This window comes from Schistocerca cancellata, chromosome 2 (genome assembly GCF_023864275.1).
Source record: "Schistocerca cancellata isolate TAMUIC-IGC-003103 chromosome 2, iqSchCanc2.1, whole genome shotgun sequence".
Taxonomy (NCBI): domain Eukaryota; kingdom Metazoa; phylum Arthropoda; class Insecta; order Orthoptera; family Acrididae; genus Schistocerca; species Schistocerca cancellata.
In genome coordinates, this window is record NC_064627.1 from 393185913 (window position 1) to 393206198 (window position 20286).

Genomic DNA, 20286 nt, shown 5'->3' on the forward strand with positions numbered 1-20286 from the left:
TGTCCTGGATGATGCTTTGGAAGTTAATCTGGTGGCATGGGAGATTCTCAACCCAGAAGCCTGCCAGCTGGTAGAAAGGAACTTAGGCATCAGGTAACATGCTGGGGCATGATGGTGTGGGAACAAAAGCATGAGGGACAATGGCTGAAAGGGAAGAGGTTGCACTGAAACCTCCACTTCGATGGCCACATCCAGGGGAACTGCTGCTGGTACCCTGGAGACAAGTTGTAGAAGGGCATTTGGGGGTTCGGCACAGGTGGATGTTCCAAGTCTTACGGAGCCACAGACAGTGATGCAGTAGGTAGGCAGCGATGGAGCTAATTGGTATGATGGCACTCCAAGCTCCTCAAAGTGTCAACTGTCGTAAGGCTCCACCCACATGTGGCAACCACTGTACCCAGCATCTACAATGGTTTCTCCCCATACAGGCATAGCCATACAGCCGAGGCCGGCATGTAGCACCTGGCATACCAGGTACAGGCCTCCTTGGGCTGTGGTGCCAGGAGATGGTGGAGAGTACATTGCTGCTGCCCTGGTCTAGGATTATGGACAGGGGTGGTCCTGTAGGTGCCCAGAAACAGAGAGGATGGCATTTGTAGTCGAAGTGCCCACCATTTTTAACATTTGTTGTTTAAACATTTGTACGGTATGCCATTGGAGAATGGCACTTTTTGCCACTGGAGGTGCAGAACTGTTCGAAATGCATTGCCATGAATTGGAACCCATTGTTCAACACTATGATGCAGGAAACACTTCAATAGCTAGCATCTGGATGAGGATAGTGGGAGTAGTACCAGTGGTTGCAGACGCCATGCTGAGCACATATGGGTAGATGAAATAAGTGTCCATGACAGCAAGCTGCATAGAACCCAGAAAGGGGCCAGCAGAGTTCAGGTAAATGTGGTCCCAGGGGCAATGAGGGGAGAGGGGACAGGGGGTGAAAGTTTGAGGAGGAGCATGCTGGTTCTGGGCACAAACAGAACAACTGCACACCATGGCCTCCATGCCTTTGTTCAGTCCCGGCAAGTAGGTACGTTGCCTTGCAAGGGCTTTTATCCACAGCACACCCTAATGCTCACAATGGGGAGTTGCAAAATCTGCAGGGTAGATGGGATGACGACACACTGAGTATCTGCTACTGTGTAAAGCAGGAGAACACAGAGACAATGGTCGAATGCTGGGAGAGGCAAGCCCAGGCCCAGAGTTCCAGATCAGCAGACTTTGATAAATAAGTGGACTCCCCCCCCCCAAGGAGCACATAGTGCATCAGGCACTGTAAGATAGGGGTGGGGAGTGTGTCTCCAGTAATGTGAGTGGCTGTAATGGGAAACTTCTCCAGGGCTTGCTGTTGTTCCATGTTGATGTGGAAACAGAAGATTTTCTGGGTTGTGCCCTGAGGGGAGATGAGGGAGAGCATCCTCATTTGCACGTTGCACCCTGGGCATTTATTTAATGATATAATTGTTGGAGCTGAGTAGAAGTGCCCAATGCTGGATCTGTTGTGCTCTCTGTTCTGGAAGCCAAGAGCAGGGTCCAAAGAGGGCTACCAGTGGGTTGTGCTCCATAATAAGGGTATGTTTGGTCACAAATAGGTAGACATGGACTTTTTAATGGCAAAGATGCTCATCAAAGCTTCTTTTTAGATGTATGAGTAGTTCTTTTGAGCAGGTGTCAGCATTTTTTATGCATAGGCAATTGTTTACTCAGTACCGTAATCTTTCCTTTGAGCCAGCACTGCACCAATGCCATAGCGAGAAGCATTAGCAGCCAAAACAAGTAGATGCGCCAGAGAAAAGGGAATAAGGCAGGGTGCCAAGTGCACCAGACGCTTCAGCTATGTATAGGAATCAGCCATCCATCTGAAATGAACACCCTCCTTTTACAATCAGTTGAGCGGATGTAGAATTTCGGCTGCTTTTGAAAGGAACTGGGAACAATAAAACAATGGAAACTCAAGGTAGGAATATGAACAATGAAGGAAAAGACAGATTGCTACTTACTGTAAAGAAGACATGTTAAGTTGTAGACAGGCACAGTTAAACAACACTTACATAAAGCATTTGGCCTAAGCCCTCATCAGATAAAGAGAAACATATACCATTCATACACACAAGTAAGCACACCTCATACACACATGACTACCAACTCCAGCATTCGGACCCGAGATGCTGGAGTTGGCACTTGTGTGCATAAGGTTTTCTCACTTGTGTGTGTGAATGGTTTGTGTTTCTCTTTTGCTGATGAAGGCTGCAGTCTAATTCTTTATGTAAGTGTCTTTGTGCATGTCTGCAACTTAATATGTGTTCTTTTCAGTAAGTATCAATCTGTCTTTTCCTACATTGTTGAACTTAGAATAATAATTCACCTTTCCCTAAAAAGCCTGCAGGTCCTGGTAAGTTTAGGGGCATGGGAGAGAGTCAATAGCAGAAACGTTGCAGTCAGTGGACTGGGTCCCTCCTTCATTGAGCAAGTGGCTGAGCTATTTCACTTGCTCCTGAAAAAAACTGGCATTTGTGTAAGCAGCATTTGAGCCCAGCATCATACAACGTAGTAAAGAGGGAACAAATGTTTCACAGATGGTTCTGATGTGTAGTGCCCATGGCAATTAAGTCATCAAGATAGGTAGTACAAGCAGGGATGGACATCGTTAACTCTCGAATATTGTCAGAGCAGAAAAGATCTCAAAAATCAAGGATTTGTATAAGTCAAAGGGAGTGCTGATAAACATAACACCCTGCAGTTTCTCATCCAATGGGATCTGCACAAAGGCACTTGAAAGGTCTACCTTAGAAAAATATCCACCTCTGAAAAGCTTTGTGAGGATGTCCTCTGGATACGGTGTGGGGTAGGTTGGACCACTGTGTCTCAAATCAAAGGATCTGCATATGATGTTTTTCAAGCTGGGTTTGCACAAGTGAAATTGCAACACCAACTCACTCCTCGCAAATTGCATCACGCATTGGCAGTATGACTGATCAAGGAGTTTGTGGTACTGATAGAACTCTAGGTTTGATGCAACCACATGGAAACTTTGTGAATGATAATTTGACAGCAATGAACATATCTCCTTGAACATGGGCATGACAAGTTTCAAAAGTGGAGCAAACATCTTTAGCAAGAAAAACTTCTCTGAAGAAGTCAAAGAAAGGAAGAGTAATCATTGGAGAACATAAGCTGAAACCTGAAACGTGGCAAAGTGCTTTTTCAGTTGGTGCAAGTATGTATCTCATCCTGTTCTGAATCATTAGACAAAGGAAATGCAGGTGGGCGGCTCTCAGGCTGAGGAGAAAATACCCCTTGCACTGGTTGGGTTCATTCAGCCTGCAGTCAATCCTTTGAAAGCTGAATTTCCTGATGGAGCAATTCAGTTTCCTGCTACCATTGTTGTTGCAATTGTTGCTGTAGGACCAGCTGTTGCCTCTGCACAAGTTTGGGATTCTGCTAATCTTTCACCTTGTTGCCAATTATAGTGACAAGAAACAGTAGAGACATTCCAACTGATCAAGGAAGTCACAGCGGGTTGCCCGAGAGTAAACAGGTGGACAACATGAGGGAACGACAAGCAATGGAGGTCCCCCCTGTGGGTTCGGAGGTATGAATAGGCCCACAGTATTTCTGCCTGTCATAAGAGGCGACTAAAGGGAGTTTCACACGTTTTGGACTTTATGTGATGGTCCCCTGTAGGGTTTGACCTCCATATTTCAAAATTCTTCCAAAGAGTGAGCCAACTGGGGCAGGGCGCCTTACATGGTGCATTGTGTCCATTGTGCATTGAGATCTTTAGCTTGCTTTCTTGGCTTCGCATTGCAGTCCCGCTCACTCTCCATCTCTTGGGTGAGGATACATTCCTGGGTGCGATTTCCGCCATGCACTGTGCAGTGTCGCTTTCTGCAGATGATGACCATGGACTTCCTTGCACCTAATATCCAGCATGGTAGCCAGTCTGTTGTGATGGGGCCACCATGTACCCTGTTGGTTGTAGCCCCCTGACAACACAGGGAACGCTCTACTGATGCCTGCGCCGTTAACTCCCCATGTATGCCAAGGAGTAGATGCCTATCTCCCTGGGGCATCGGGACTCCCAGCAATGGCCATCCTGCCAGGTGACCCTTGCTGAGGCTGGGTGGCACTCATGGGGAGGGCCCTTGGTTGGAGTGGGTGGCATCAGGGCAGATGACACGCAATGAAGCGTGGCACATCTTCTCTTGCTGGTGGCCAGCCACCAGCAGTCTCTAACCATTTAAGGGCTCACTTTAACGCAAGCATGTGTGACCCCAAATCATTCCTCTCCCTGGCCACACCATGGGAGGAACGAAAGGCTACTCCCATCTGTGTTAACTGCAGAGAGCACAATCCCCCTTGCTTTCTGGACTGTAGGGTTCTAGAGAAGGAAAGGAAAATAATGGAATACAAGACCCCGGACCGACTGACCTACACTGAGGCTAAAAGGAAATTTGAACGACTCCATCCCATGCGCATGACATCATCTTACGCCACCACTGCCACTACTGTTACAGCCCCATCTGTTGCACCAATTACAGTCAGCTCTCAGAGCCGTAAGACCACACTTGCCCCCTTGATGGTGGGGGGCACTTCCCTCCCTGTTGCTTCCGCACCACCTACCTTGGGAGCAGAACCCCCCCCCCCCCCCTTCCTCCGAACCATCATGGACATCCATCCCCACTTCTAAGCCGCAGAAGCATAAATCTTCTTTGGCTTCTCTCACTATGAAGGGGTCCCTTGGGTCACTCCCTTCCCAGGTTCCTACCAGTGGCAAACCAGACACCCGCCAGTGGCTGAAGAAGCCCCAGGTAGCTGGTCGTAGGGCTTCACAGTCCTTTTCAGTCCCAGAGACTGAATCAAAGAAGCCCTCCCAGCTAGAGCCATCCAAGGAACAGTGCGAGAAATCGAGAAAGACCCCTAAGATGAAGGAAATTGCGGTGGCACCCCCACCACTATTGTTACCTTCCAGCTCTGCGTCTGAGGATGAGGTGGAGATTCTGCCATCGACGGAGGACCTAGATCTCGCTGGTCACTCAGACACAATGGATGTCGCTCCCATCGGTATTCAGTCTGTGGCAGCAGGAGAACTAGTGGCGTGATCTGCCTCCTCGGTCCCTTCATGCCTTTTTTGGCCATGGACAATGTCATTTTACAGTGGAATTGCAGCGGTTTTTTCCACCACCTTGCTGAGCTCAAATAAGTTCTCAGCCTTCACCCTTTCCTCTGCATTGCTCTTCAGGAAACTTGGTTTCTGGCGATGCGAATCACCACCCTCCATGGCTATCGGGGTTATTATAAGAACCGGGCAGCTTATGAGAGGGTATCTGGTGGCGTCTGCATCTACGCCCTTCACTCTCTTTACAGCGAGTCTGTCCCTCTACAAACACCTTTAGAAGCTGTTGCTGTTCAGGTGTGGATGCCTCAGGTTGCTACTGTCTGCAGTATCTAGCTTCCACTGGATGGTGATGTCCCGTAGCATGTCTTGGCTGGATTGATAGCCCAATTGCCTCCACCTTTTCTGTTACTGGGCGATTTTAACGCCCATAACCCTCTGTGGGGTAGATCAGTGTCAACAGGCCGAGGCACTGTCATTGAGCAAGTGTTGGCACAACTCGACCTTTCTCTTTTAAATAATGGTGCCTTCACACATTTCAGTGTGGCGCATGGCACATACTCAGCCATCGACCTTTCAATCCATAGCCCTAGCCTTTTACCATCTGTCCAGTGGAGTGTGCATGACGACTTGTGCGGTAGTGACCACTTTCCGATCTTTCTGTCACTGCCACAGCGTCACTCTTCTGGGCGACCCTGCAGATGGGATATGAATAAGGCTAATTGGAACTTGTTCACCTCCACTGTCGCTATTGAGCCTCTTTCTAATGATGCCATTGATGTGGTGGTTCACTCGATCACCACCAGCATCCTTACTGCCGCAGAATCTGCAATTCCCTGTTCTTCCGAGTCCCCTCGGTGGAGGACTGTGCCCTGGTGGTCACCCGAGACCACTGATGCGATTAGAGATCGCAGGCGTGCCCTCCAGCGTCATAAGCAGCATCCATCATTGGAACACCTCATCACCTTTAAATGGCTCTGTGCACGAGCCCGCCGCCTCATTTGCCAATGCAAGCAGGAGTGCTGGGAAAGGTAGGTCTCCACAATTGGCATCTGTACCTCTCCATCACGGGTTTGGGCCAATATTCGGTGACTCTATGGCTATCGAACGCCTGTCAGTGTACTTGGGCTTTCACTGAATGGAACAGTCTGTACTGACTCTGATATAATTGCAAACCACTTAGCACAGCATTTTGCTCAGAGTTTCACTTCTACGAATTACCGACTGGCCTTTCGCTCCCTAAAAGAGCGGTTGGAACGTTGGAGCCTGTCATTCCACACACACCACGCTGAATCATACAATGCTCTGTTCAGTGAGTGGGAATTCCAAAGTACCCTAGCTGCTTGCCCTGATATGGCTCCCGGGCCAGATCACATCCACTGTCAGATGCTCAAACACCTCTCAGCCAGCGACACCACCTTGACGTTTTCAACCATATCTGGCTTGAGGGTGAATTCCTGTCTCAAAGGCGGGAAAGCATCGTAATGCCCATGTTGAAACCTGGAAAGAACCCACTGTAGGTGGACAGCTACCTCCCCATTAGCCTCACCAACGTTCTTTGCAAGTTGCTGAAACGCATGGTGAGCCAGAGGTTGAGTTGGCTACTTGAGTCTCAGGGCCTTCTGGCTTTGTCTCAGGGTGGGTTTTATAAGGGCTGCTCTGCCACCGGTAATCTGGTCTGCCTGGAGTCTGCCATCCGTAAAGCCTTTGCACACCATCAGCATCTGGTTGCCATCTTTTTTGACATGCGGAAGGCGTATGATACGACACGGTGACATCACGGGTGCGGTCTTCGGGGCCCGCTCCCAGTTTTTATACAAAATTTTCTGTCACTTTGTTCCTTCCACGTGCAAGTTGTGGCCTCCCATAGTTCCTCCTGAGTTCAGGTGCATGGGGTCCCGCAAGGATCTGTCTTGAGTGTTTGCCTCTTTTTAATTGCAGTTAATGGGCTGCCTTGTATGCTGATGACTTCTGACTACACTACAGCTCTACTGGCATTGCAGCTGCTGAATGGCAGCTGCTGAATGGCAGCTGCAGGGCACCATCCACAAGGCACAGTCTTGGGCTGTAATGCATGGCTTCCAGTTTTCGGCTGCCAAGACCTGTGTTATGCATTTCTGCCAGCATCACACTGTTCACCCTGAGCCATTGCTTTATCTTGACAGCGAATCTCTTGCTGTGGTGGCGACACATTGGTTTTTGGGATTAGTTTTTGATACCCGGTTGACTTGGCTCCCTCATATTCGGCAGCTTAAACAAACGTGCTGGTGGCATCTTAACGCTCTTCGTTGCTTGAGTCACACTAGCTGGGATGCCGATCAGTCTACCCTTCAATGACTGTATCAGGCATTAATTCAGTCCCGTCTAGATATTGGGAGCCTGGCTTATGGTTTGGCATCACCTTCCGCATTGCGGTTGCTTGACCCCATCCTTCACAGCAGGATCCGACTAGCCAGTGGAGCTTTCCACACAAGCCCTGTCAACAGTATATATAGTGTTCCTCCATTGCAGATCCGGCGCCAGCGATTACTGGCCGCTTATGCTGCACACGTTTGTAACTTGCCCGGGCATCCCAATTACCGTCTCCTGTTCCCGAACTCGGTCGCCTATCTGCCAGAACAGTGGCCCCGGTCAGGGTGTATGATCGTGATTCGTGTCCAGGCTCTTCTCTCTGGGCTTGAGTTTTTCTCTCTCCCACCTGTTTTCCGGGCCCATATACGTCTACTCCCATGGTGTGTGCCCCGCCCATACCTTCGGCTCATTTGGCACAGCACCCGAAGGACTCAGTCCCTCCTGAGGCTCTCTGCCATTGCTCTCTTTCACTCCTTGCCACGTTTCAAGGCTCTGACATTGTCTATACTGACGGTTCAATGGTTGCTGGTCGTTTTGGGTATGCTCTTACTCTAGGGGAACATTGTGAACAACGCTCATTGCCAGCTGGCTCCAGTGTTTTCATTACTGAGCTGGTAGTCATCTCTTTCATCGTAGAGTATATCCGCACCTGCTCAGGTGAGTCCTTCATTATCTGTAGTGACTCTCTGAGGGGTTTATGAGCTATCTACCAGTGTTTTCCTCACTCTCGTCTGGTAATGGCTATCCAGGAGTCCCTCGATACTCTTGCCCATTGCAGCTGCTCCATGGTCTTTGTGTGGACCCTGGGTCATGTTGGCATCCTGGGAAATGAACGTGTTGACATGCTGGCCAAACAGGCTGTCAGTGCACCAGTCCTAGAGATTGGCCTTTTGGAGTGTGATATCCAGCCATTTTTGTGGTAGAAGGTCCTTGGTACCTGGGGTAATGAATGGCACACCCTGCCTTCACCCAACAAACTTTAGGTCATCAAGGAGACTACCGGTGTGTGGCACTCCTCCTTGCAGGCCTCTCGCAAGGACTCCGTTGTCCTCTGCCGGCTATGCGTTTTGTTTTGAGTCTGGCCTTTGGCCTATGGTTTTAGATTGTGGTTTTTAGTGTGTTTCTTGGTAGTTGGCTTTTCATTTTTTGTTTCTATGGTCGGCTAACCACTGTCACACTCCGTGTGCTTTTAATTCCTTTTGTCTGGTCTTTGTGTCTTTCTTGTTCTGTGTCGTACCTTGCCATCTCTATTGCTTGTTTTCTATTCCTTGTAGGATTTTATGGTTGAGGAACAAGGGACCAAAGGCCATTGTAGTCTGGTCCTTTCAACTCCCCCCTCCCCCAAACCAACCAACCAAACAATGGAGGTGGCATTCCAGAATAACAACTCCATCAGGTAAACCAAGATCAAAAACCTAATGTGTAAAAGAATTGAGACAACGAGGTTTAGCAAGATCAATAATATAATGCAGAGAAGTCATGACTGACTGCAGAGCTGCTGCATTGCCAGTTTTAAAGGGCAGCTGCAAGTGCTGACAGGCCCGTATGGTGAGGGTGTCTTCACAGTGTCACATGCAGTAGCAATACCAGCACATGCAGATGTAGCAGTGCTGTCTAGTGGCTGTCATTGAGTTCCATATCTTCCAGTGGGCCTTAAAACTTGCCGAGCCAGGCTTCCATAGATAGATAATCACATAAACATAAATAAACCTTGTATGCACCTCCACATTAGGCCATCTTACCCATGAAACAGCCTTCTGCATCCTTGAGCCATTTAGGAGGATCCTAATGTTCTCTGTTCTGTGGCAGGTCTATAGAGTCACAGTCTAACTTACTTCAGAACCTACAAAGCCTCTAGTTCATGTCATCCACAACTCACAACCAAGCAGTCAAAATCACTTCTTAGAACAGCGAAGAAGGAAGGAAGATTAGTGTTTAATGTCCTGTTGACATCGCACATTAGAGATCTAGCACGAGCTTAGGTAGGGAAGGACAGGGAAGAAAAGAGAGCTGTGGCCCTTTCAGATGAACCATCCTGGCATTAACCTTAAGCAATTTAGGGAAATCATGGAAAAACTATATCTGGATGGCCAGACTATGATTTGAATAGTTGCCCTCCTGAATGCGTGTCCAGTGCATTAATCACTGCACAACCTCGCTTGGTCTTAGGACGATGCTGCAGACTGTGTGTTTGAAATTCTGTGAGTGAGGCTAGTCTTCTCAAATTTCTGTGCCATTTGCTGGATTGATACAAATACAACTTTAGATATCAGATTACAAGCATTTTTTGTTCAAATCTGCACCTGGGTACACCATTCTCTCAATGGCTGCCAGAACAGCCGCTTCAACATATGGAAAGGGCCCTCACTCCCCCACTCTGGCATCACCTACACCCTGAGTGCACAGGGTGCACTAATCTATTTTTGCTGTTTTCTAACAAGTGATATAATTATTCAACACTGAATGTTTTAACAATGCACCTGCCTTCCTTGACAGGTGGCACAGTAGGAGAAGTTTGTTGACTTGGCTCAAATTCAGTTTCTGTGTGAGACAGTCCTTTTACTGCCTTTTCCCCACTGTTTTCCATTGAATCCTCAGTCAACACAACTCTGTCATGAATCAGTTTCTATTGAATTTCTGAAATTTACCTGGAAATCTCACTGTCTGGTGCTTGGATATAAATGTTCACCATGAACATTGATTCTTATATTAGTTGAACTTATAATTGTAGATTTAATTTTCCCTTTAATATATAACATTAATGTAAATCTAGAAAACAACACAATTTTGATTGGTAGAGTGATTAATAGAATATGAAGTTACATGTTTTGCAGGCTGTTGAATCAGTACAACATTTAGGTAGCATTTTTATTTTTACTCCTTCTTTTTAATAATGTATTTCAACCATGACATTCAACACATATTCTTGTAGGATGTAGTGCAAATGAAACAGTACTTACACAGTTGGCACATATTCAACTGGGAAACGCTTGGTGCTGTAAGTAATAAGCATACAGGTTTTTCCAACCATTCCGTCACCCACAGCTGTGATTTTTATAGGCCTGTAGTGATTAATGGCAGGGTTTCCTTGGCCACCTGCCTGATTATGCTGGGATGAAGGTGAGTCCCCATTCTGATAGGCTGGTCCTGCCCGCCGAGATGTCATTGCACACCCCTGAAAATTGAAAAGATTATTGTAAAATCATATTTTTGTAAAAAATCAAAAAAATCATATGTTTATTCAATTTTTAAACATATTTCAAAAGGCTAGATTGACTACTAATGAAGAAAAAAAATTATGTCTGAATGATATTACTGCCATTTGACTCTACAACCTTCTTTATTTTATATTAATATCATGATTTCAGCCTTAAACCATTATAAAGTACAACAATGTTGCGGATAATTGGACTTTGTTAAGTCATTGTCAAGATCTATTTGAATTGGGAGTCCCGAAGTATAGTTATGCCCAACATCATAATAATATAAAATAAAGAAGATTGTACAGTCAGAAGGGGGAAATATTGTTCAAACATTATTACATGACTGTGCCCCAAAAATATTAGAAGATTGTCATGAAAAGATTAATCTGAGTGCACTAAATTTCAGTTATGTCCTAGAATAAAAAAGATCATCACCATAAGCCTTCCCATCTTTCCCTTTCTCTTCTGTCAGTAAACAATTCCTGCCTCCCCCCCCCCCCCAGCTCTTTACCACGTGAGTCAAGTTAGTGTAAAAAGAATCAGGTACAAGACCTCGCCATTATATCAATGCAGCACAGCCTATTGCAGTCCTGTCACTGATCCATCCTATCCCATAGCAGCAGGATTACATGTCAAAGCAGCTATCCCATATACCAATTATATGGGAACTACTGTACAGTCTTCAAATGGATATGACCACTAACCAAATGTCCACCCATATTAATACTCACGGCCAAACAGTTGTTAAAGACTAGTTCATAATCCATTTGTGTGGCATGCACTGAGTACAACTTTGTTAACCTATATGGTTTCACAGCCAGTGCTGTGTGGTTCATCCAAATCTCCATCTCCAACATCACATACTCAGAATTGTATAAGCAAATATTATCAATTAAACACATTCTTCAGTCTGTAGTTGTCTCTGTTCAGTGTAGACTACTGTTCTCAGGAAATAAAAGCAAATCACTGTATCTCTTATGAAGGGACAAATTAATGTTGGGAGCCATTCATGAAAACTATCTTTTTTTTATAGTTTTACTGGAAAGCATGATTGCTGAAAATGCCAAAACACATTTTTTTTTCGGTGGGGTGGAGTGTACCCTTGGGTAAAATTAAGCTGAAACATATAGCAGGAAACCATATACATGCATTTGTTCATACTTATACTGGGAGTACTAAATAGTTGTCACTAACTAAGGGTTGGAACTGATCAGCAGTGCCGGCCAGTGTGGCCACGCGGTTAAAGGCGCTTCAGTCTGGAACCGCGCGACCGCTACGGTCGCAGGTTCGAATCCTGACTCGGGCATGGATGTGTGTGATGTACTTAGGTTAGTTAGGTTTAAGTAGTTCTAAGTTCTAGGGGACTGATGACCTCAGATGTTAAGTCCCATAGTACTCAGAGCCATTTGAACCATTTGATCAGCAGTGAAGGCTAAAATATACACTCCTGGAAATGGAAAAAAGAACACATTGACACCGGTGTGTCAGACCCACCATACTTGCTCCGGACACTGCGAGAGGGCTGTACAAGCAATGATCACACGCACGGCACAGCGGACACACCAGGAACCGCGGTGTTGGCCGTCGAATGGCGCTAGCTGCGCAGCATTTGTGCACCGCCGCCGTCAGTGTCAGCCAGTTTGCCGTGGCATACGGAGCTCCATCGCAGTCTTTAACACTGGTAGCATGCCGCGACAGCGTGGACGTGAACCGTATGTGCAGTTGACGGACTTTGAGCGAGGGCGTATAGTGGGCATGCGGGAGGCCGGGTGGACGTACCGCCGAATTGCTCAACACGTGGGGCGTGAGGTCTCCACAGTACATCGATGTTGTCACCAGTGGTCGGCGGAAGGTGCACGTGCCCGTCGACCTGGGACCGGACCGCAGCGACGCACAGATGCACGCCAAGACCGTAGGATCCTACGCAGTGCCGTAGGGGACCGCACCGCCACTTCCCAGCAAATTAGGGACACTGTTGCTCCTGGGGTATCAGCGAGGACCTTTCGCAACCGTCTCCATGAAGCTGGGCTACGGTCCCGCACACCGTTAGGCCGTCTTCCGCTCACGCCCCAACATCGTGCAGCCCGCCTCCAGTGGTGTCGCGACAGGTGTGAATGAAGGGACGAATGGAGACGTGTCGTCTTCAGCGATGAGAGTCGCTTCTGCCTTGGTGCCAATGATGGTCGTATGCGTGTTTGGCGCCGTGCAGGTAAGCGCCACAATCAGGACTGCATACGACTGAGGCACACAGGGCCAACACCCGGCATCATGGTGTGGGGAGCGATCTCCTACACTGGCCGTACACCACTGGTGATCGTCGAGGGGACACTGAATAGTGCACGGTACATCCAAACCGTCATCGAACCCATCGTTCTACCATTCCTAGACCGGCAAGGGAACTTGCTGTTCCAACAGGACAATGCACGTCCGCATGTATCCCGTGCCACCCAACGTGCTCTAGAAGGTGTAAGTCAACTACCCTGGCCAGCAAGATCTCCGGATATGTCTCCCATTGAGCATGTTTGGGACTGGATGAAGCGTCGTCTCACGCGGTCTGCACGTCCAGCACGAACGCTGGTCCAACTGAGGCGCCAGGTGGAAATGGCATGGCAAGCCGTTCCACAGGACTACATCCAGCATCTCTACGATCGTCTCCATGGGAGAATAGCAGCCTGCATTGCTGCGAAAGGTGGATATACACTGTACTAGTGCCGACATTGTGCATGCTCTGTTGCCTGTGTCTATGTGCCTGTGGTTCTGTCAGTGTGATCATGTGATGTATCTGACCCCAGGAATGTGTCAATAAAGTTTCCCCTTCCTGGGACAATGAATTCACGGTGTTCTTATTTCAATTTCCAGGAGTGTATATTCTAACTGAACAGCTTGAATGAACATGATTCTGTTTTTCACCTTCACACTTTATTCATGGCATTTACTATTGCCCTCATGTGTGTCTACAGACACATTGCAAGAGTCATATCAACGCATAAAAAAAATCAGTATTTACAGAACTAAGAGAATCAGCAGTATATTTCACCACTGCATCTTAACAGGCACAAGCTTACCAACAAAGCATGTGATAAAGAAGAATAGTGGGGAAAAATGAAGCTCAATAAAGGAAAATGAGATTGTGAGATGCAGTGGAGAAAGAAATACATCACCACTTAAATCTCATTCTACAAAGATAAGCATAATTGGAAGGGGATTCTAGGTGACAAAATTAATGTGTATTGTCTTCAAGAGCAGTATGATCATGTTTGAGTTTAGCTATGCATTCCACAACTTTGAAAAAAAAAAAAAAAAAAAAAAAAAAAAAAAAAAAAAAAAAGAGAGAGAGAGTAGATTCCTTGTAGATTTCACCCACTTTTGATGAAGTAAATAAACTGTCCATCTTATGAGGAAATAATACTCCATTTTATCCATTTGAATGAAACATTTACAATAAAACTAGTTCAGAAGCTTGTATGAACAAAACTATTTTGCAAATCAAACTGAGCATTGCCTGATATTATGGCGTAATGCTTATGAACATAACAAAGACAAAGTTTCATTGACGTAACCACCATATCTCTGCCATGTCAAGAAGGTTTCACTTGGCTGTCATTTGAAAGCCTCAGGAATGGTCTCTTTCAATGAAAGCTAAAAACTTAATGCTGCTCCTTAAATGAGGTTCAAACAAGTACAATTCAAGGACAAAATGTTAACAGTACATGGTGGAAGCTAGGTAGGTTAGGGCTACATCTTATAAGCAATGCAGTCATTAGAGTGAATACTGTAAGGTTTGCTGCCATTAACTTTCACTCCGAATTTTTATGGCTTTGCACTGTCGTACAAGATTACTCTTAAAGATTATGTCTGATGATGCTAATTTGTAATTGGTGCAGGAAAAGTTTGGATCACTGCACAGTAACTTAACATTTTTACGTTCTGCTGAAAATGTCAGTTTGATGTGCAATTGAATGTAAAGCCACTGCCTGCAAGACAGCAAAGTTCTTGCAGAAGAAACAAGGCCCTTGTGCCCTTTTTGCAATTTGCTGTTGAGACCATATGGTTGAAAATGGATTGCGTTCTTGATGATAATGCAACAGTTACATTAATGATGTATGATTTACTGAATTTTCATCCCTCTGTGATATTTGCTGCCTGATTTGCACATTCTAGGCAATACTGGTAGCCCATTAGGCAAAAATGGAGAGGTTTGCAAATTAGCAAATTCTCCAGTTGAATATTGTAAACATGCAATAGTACAGGGGCAATCATCCTTAATCAGTTCATGATTTGGTGCAATTTACAGTGACATTTGGGATTGATGGACCACTGCTGTCATTCCTGTAGTTGACATACTCTTGATGAAAATATTAACACCATTCTTTTACTGTGGCTTATGGCCTAAGGGAAGGCTCAAATGGCTCTGAGCACTATGGGACTTAACATCTGAGGTCATCAGCCCCCTAGAACTTAGAACTACTTAAACCTAACTAACCTGAGGACATCACACACATCTATGCACGAGGCAGGATTCGAACCTGTGACCGTAACAGACGCGTGGTTGCGAACTGAAGCTCCTAGAACTGCTCAGCCACTGCGGCCGGCTAAGGGAAGGAAAGTTTAAATTTAACCTTCTGTCAATGAAAACATAACTGGAGATGAGACATAATGACTTGCAGGATTTGTCGTGTATTGTAAACTCTAATGTTGTTGGATTCCTTTGATGTTAAAATATCTCTTCATCTACACCATTCCTGTTTGAAGCCATCACTGGGCAACCATCATTTATGTAATTAATAATTGTTGGTTTTTTCAGGCTCTGTAAATAATGATTTCTTTCACTTAGCAGTCAATGTTTTATCTATGAGTGACACCAACAATGATGAACTGAAACAATATAGCCTTCAGTAGGCCTAATTAAACTGTCAACTTTAAGATATAGTTCTGAATGAATTATGTAAGTACCTGAGGATGTGATATCAATTCTGAAACATACAGTGTAAACAAATAAATGGTTCACTGTTCTTTAACGATACCATACTTAGTATGGAGAAGCCAGTTTGCCATTAGAGATAAATACACATTCCCTTAAGAGAATCCTACAGATTCCTTCATGCAATTAACGTAAGGCAACCACATTTTCTAGACCCAAATTCGGAACACATTAAAAATTTGTGATATTGTAGAAATATATTAATGACAAGTAATAATGCGAAAAATCGCCGCTTTGTTTTGCCACTGGCCTATACATTATTCATGTGAGAAAATACCCTTTCAGTAGCAGCATTAGTGCCTGGAAGCCAGAAGAGTAGATTTGAGAATTGTTCGTGATTCCGGCTGAAATGAGAAAACTAATAATAAAACATACCGACGCAGATGGAATAAATCTGGAGAAGTAGTTTCATAATTGTCATATCCAGACAAATGGCTGTTTCGAATTACCTGTGAAAAAAAATTCGAAGCAGAGTTACAGAATCTTTAGTCTGAAAAAAGGCGGGAGGGATATTCACATTAATGGAGAACTTACATCCTTTTAATTGTGCGATTATTTTCCATTCGTTAATGGGACCAAGCGAGGCGGTGTCGTGGTTAGCGCTCTGCTCGCGTTCTTATCGCTGAACCAACCAGTTTTTAGTTATATTGGTTTTTTCAACGCCAGCTTACAGGATTGTTAAAACCGCTCAAAATAACCGGTTTCTGAAATAACCGATTTTCGTTTTTTATTCCTATTATTTCCTATAATAAACGCAAAACTCGAACAAAGACTGAAAAATTTTGACTTCTTCACTTTCAAGATACACAGAACCAAAATATTAAATAGGCAAATAAAAGAGCACTTGATCTGTCTAACGTTCGCTGTGTTTTTAGAAAAGCTGTAAGTGGTTGAATCACAAGCATTCTCCTATTGATTCTAATTAAAAAAAAACTCTGCTCATAAATCATACCATTATTGGACATTAAGAATAGGCAATGCTAAAGGGTGAAAACTGAGGTTGAGGTTGAAGAAGTGTTTTTCGTGTTAATTTATTCGTTTTGAAGGGCTACAAGCAGAGGCATATTATGTCGACACTGGCAGTAGACTAGCTACTTTTTATCTTTATGTAAGTATGAGTGAACTGTTATGTTCTACGTTTTCTCCTGATATTATGTCACAGGCTTTTAACCTTCCATTGCTACTGTTAGGTCTTCCAGACACAGGACTAGATTGGTGATTTTTTTTAAGGTTTACAACACTGTAGCCGCGTCGCATTTCGTGTGCTTCTTTTGGCTGTTGTGGAATTTAATTGTTGAGAGTAGGTTTAAGTCCATTTCTGTGAGTGATTTTGACGTATTTGGATCAGCCAGAACCAACGACAGCAAGAAGGTGAGGTTTGTGTCTGGAAGGCCCAAATAGCAATTGGATTTTCTTTTCTCGTAACACAAAAACGATTTTAGTACACGATCAGTACGCTGAATCAGCCTGTTCATTTCAGGAAAGGGCTAAAATGGATGAGACAGAAGACTAAAAGAAATGGCTAGTGAAGAATCAGGTGAAGAAGGTGCTGACTCAAGTCTTTGGACTGTATTGTGAAGAAAGTGGGTATGGCAGTGACACAAATCATAACAATAATAAATATTTTTTTGGTGAAGACAATCATACTAAATAGATGAAAGACAGTCTTAATCTTCGTGTCTGGGATATTCTCTGATCATCATAAGAATAAACACAAACGCGATTATTGGTCAGACGCCGTAACACTCATACACTGGATGCCCAACAACAGCGGCCAACAGTTTGGTCACTGTGCGTCTGATCTCATTCGTCGGTTTTTGACGTGGAGGAGGAGGTTAGGTTGTATTCTGTGCATGAAGCAGGTTATATTTTAACCTCTGTGCTTGTAGGCAAGTGCTGCTGTGCGGTGTTTGTTATTAAAAAGCTACCGAATGCATGTAAATAAGCTATATGTGTCTCGAAAAGAACGTGGCGAGTACTGTATCACTGTCATCAGTTATTGGAATTCCGTGACCAGTCTTATGAATATGAAATGAAGGGGAAACCGCCATTCTACAAAAGTTAAAAATGCTTTAACTTTGTGACCACATTTTTCTTCTACCACCAACGATTAGCGTGAGAAGAAGGCGTTACCTTTGAATCTAAACTGCCTTTCTTGATGTGTTTCATGTTTCTACGTGTATGTTAAGAAAATATGTAGTTTCACCGATACGCCACATTAAGGCTATCTTCCAAACACGTTGTTCCCACTATGTTTTGTTGTGCGACAATGGTAGGATATGAGACTTCCGTGTATAAAGGTTTTGGCAATGAGGTTATGAGCACATAATGGTTAAGTTACATGGTGAAAGTAGACACTTTCTATAATACGATACACATATAAAATTTGTGTTAGAGTAAGGAAGAATTATTTAATTAATAGAAGACAGAACTGTGGTTTCACAGTAGCCTACCGTATTCTAAAAATAGTGAAAATTAATGCAACGATGACAGGATAATCAGATTCTAGTGCTAGAAACACCAAGGCTCACTAAACACTTGCTCAGTGCTCTTTAAACACTTCTCAGTGGATTTGAAACAGGAGGTAATAATGTTTCTGGCGGCAGTATTATTTCAGATTGAGTACAGTTTTCAATAAAGGAAATCATCCATAACTTTTTACAGCGTCTTTTTAGTGCATTTGCACAAAGCATAGCTTCAAAATTCGGTACTGGTACAGAATAAATTTAACATTTCGTAACATTTGGGCTGCAAGAGCGAAGATGTTAGCTTTAGTCTCTAGGGCATCGTAAATAGCACCCAACATAGCAAACAAAAACTTTGAAATTGTACTTTTCAGAGCGTGGCATAGGTTTGAATATTGGGAAGTGAAATTGTACTTTTCAGAACGTGGTATAGGTTTGAATACTGGGAAGATATCAAGTACCGAAGTGTCGCGTCTTTACTTAAGCCAGAACTGCATCTTCAATGTATCGGATTCTGTAACATGGCTCGAATCACAACTCTACGAGTACTCGAAATTAGCTTTCGTTATCCGAAAGTGTTTCACGTATGAGACCCTGAAAATGAAGATTACGAACACTATGTTTTGCTGAATTTATCTGAAGTTGTGCAGGCATACGTTAATTAGCCTTCAGAATCATTTAGCATACGTGCGAAAGATAGACAAAGCTTAGAATAAGATACTCCGAACACGTAAAACACCGAAAAGTGGACTAACACTACTACTTCCAAACCACTTCATGTAACGGAATCAATCCCCTACTGGCATAAAAACGTCAGTAAGTAGTAATAACAATTTGTAGCTGCTAACGTCCCTACCACAACACGAAAACGTTCCACTACAGTAACTTAAAGCATGAGATACGTCGTCCTTCTCATCTGAACAAATAATTTTTTGAGGGTATACTCCACATCTAAAATTTCCGATAAAGATTTTGCTCACTTGTGGTTTCAATAAACATGCGATTTCAGCAGACAGATTCCGAACTGTGCCATGATTATGATATTTTTATCCTCAGGATGCTACAAACTCTTTCTTTCTTGGATTAAACACTAGTTTCTCACAGCTTATATGTGAGAATATAGATCCATTTCACCAAAGAAAACAAATTGATTTGTCCGAAGTCTATACGTTCGGGCGATGAGATCCGCTACAGTGTGACCGCGCTCATAGTGGCGTACTGATTTGAAACGATCGGCCGTGTTTGGTGCCACTATGACCGCAGGCTAACACGCACTATGAGGCTTGTTCCTGATCTGTAATGAAACACACATGTGGAACACGGTTAAAACGTGCCGACAAATAGGTTGTTCTTAATGTTTCTTCATAAATTTGCAGAAAAAAACCGGCTTTGAAGTTTTCCGAAGGGTTGTATTTGATAGCAGAGGAAATACAGATACACACTGGATGTATAGCAAATTCGGTGTTGTAGTAGATCGATAATCTGGTACAGTTCATGAATAACAGGTTCAAGTCTCGCTCTGATCATCCTTTTTTTTTTGTTCAATTTGAAATACCTACATCTCGTGATCGTAAAATTAATCATCATTTTTTATGAATAATGCACGTTTTCTTATTTATAATTACATATTGTAAGCGAAATTCCTGTTTTCATTTCAAATATAAATTCTTAATTATCGGTATTTTATGAAGTATTGTCAGTATAGGTTTCTTAAATTAAGAAAATATAAGTTAATTTTTAGGACAAAAATGAAAAACGAAGTACTCTTTATTTGGATTCAGTCCATTGTTTTGTACCACACATGTAGCCTCACACGAACCCGAGTGATAAGTGTCGTAGAGACATAAAAAAACAATCATTTTCACGGCCACTACCAATGCAATATGAACCCAACAGAACTGCCCTGTAGCCAAGTTAAGGGACTAGTCGCGAGAAATAAGACGACAGTTAAGCAGCCAGACGTACTGCAACTAGCGCAGGCAGGTTTTTCACTTGTCACTGCCGAACGCTGGCGGGATATGCAACGCGGCACGTAATGAAAGAAGAGGAAAAATGCGGCGCCTTCGTGAATTATGTTGCTGATCGACTTGATATCAACATAGCAGATGACAGTTCCAGAAGTGAAATGTGTTTTTCGGATAAGGAAGGAGCTAAGAGATTGCCGGACGA

At 44.2% G+C, this 20286-nt stretch overlaps 1 protein-coding gene across 3 annotated transcripts in view; it reads right to left on the minus strand.

Moving 5' to 3' along the window:
- The window catches only part of LOC126161807 (ras-like GTP-binding protein RhoL), a 380663-nt gene that overhangs the window by 30201 nt on the left and 330176 nt on the right, over positions 1-20286 (minus strand). For all 3 annotated transcript variants that reach the window (XM_049917899.1, XM_049917898.1, XM_049917897.1), the window contains one exon: positions 10429-10643. In XM_049917899.1, coding sequence (XP_049773856.1) covers positions 10429-10634 — 206 coding nt within the window. In that variant the 5' untranslated portion in view covers positions 10635-10643. The remainder of the gene's footprint in view (positions 1-10428; positions 10644-20286) is intronic.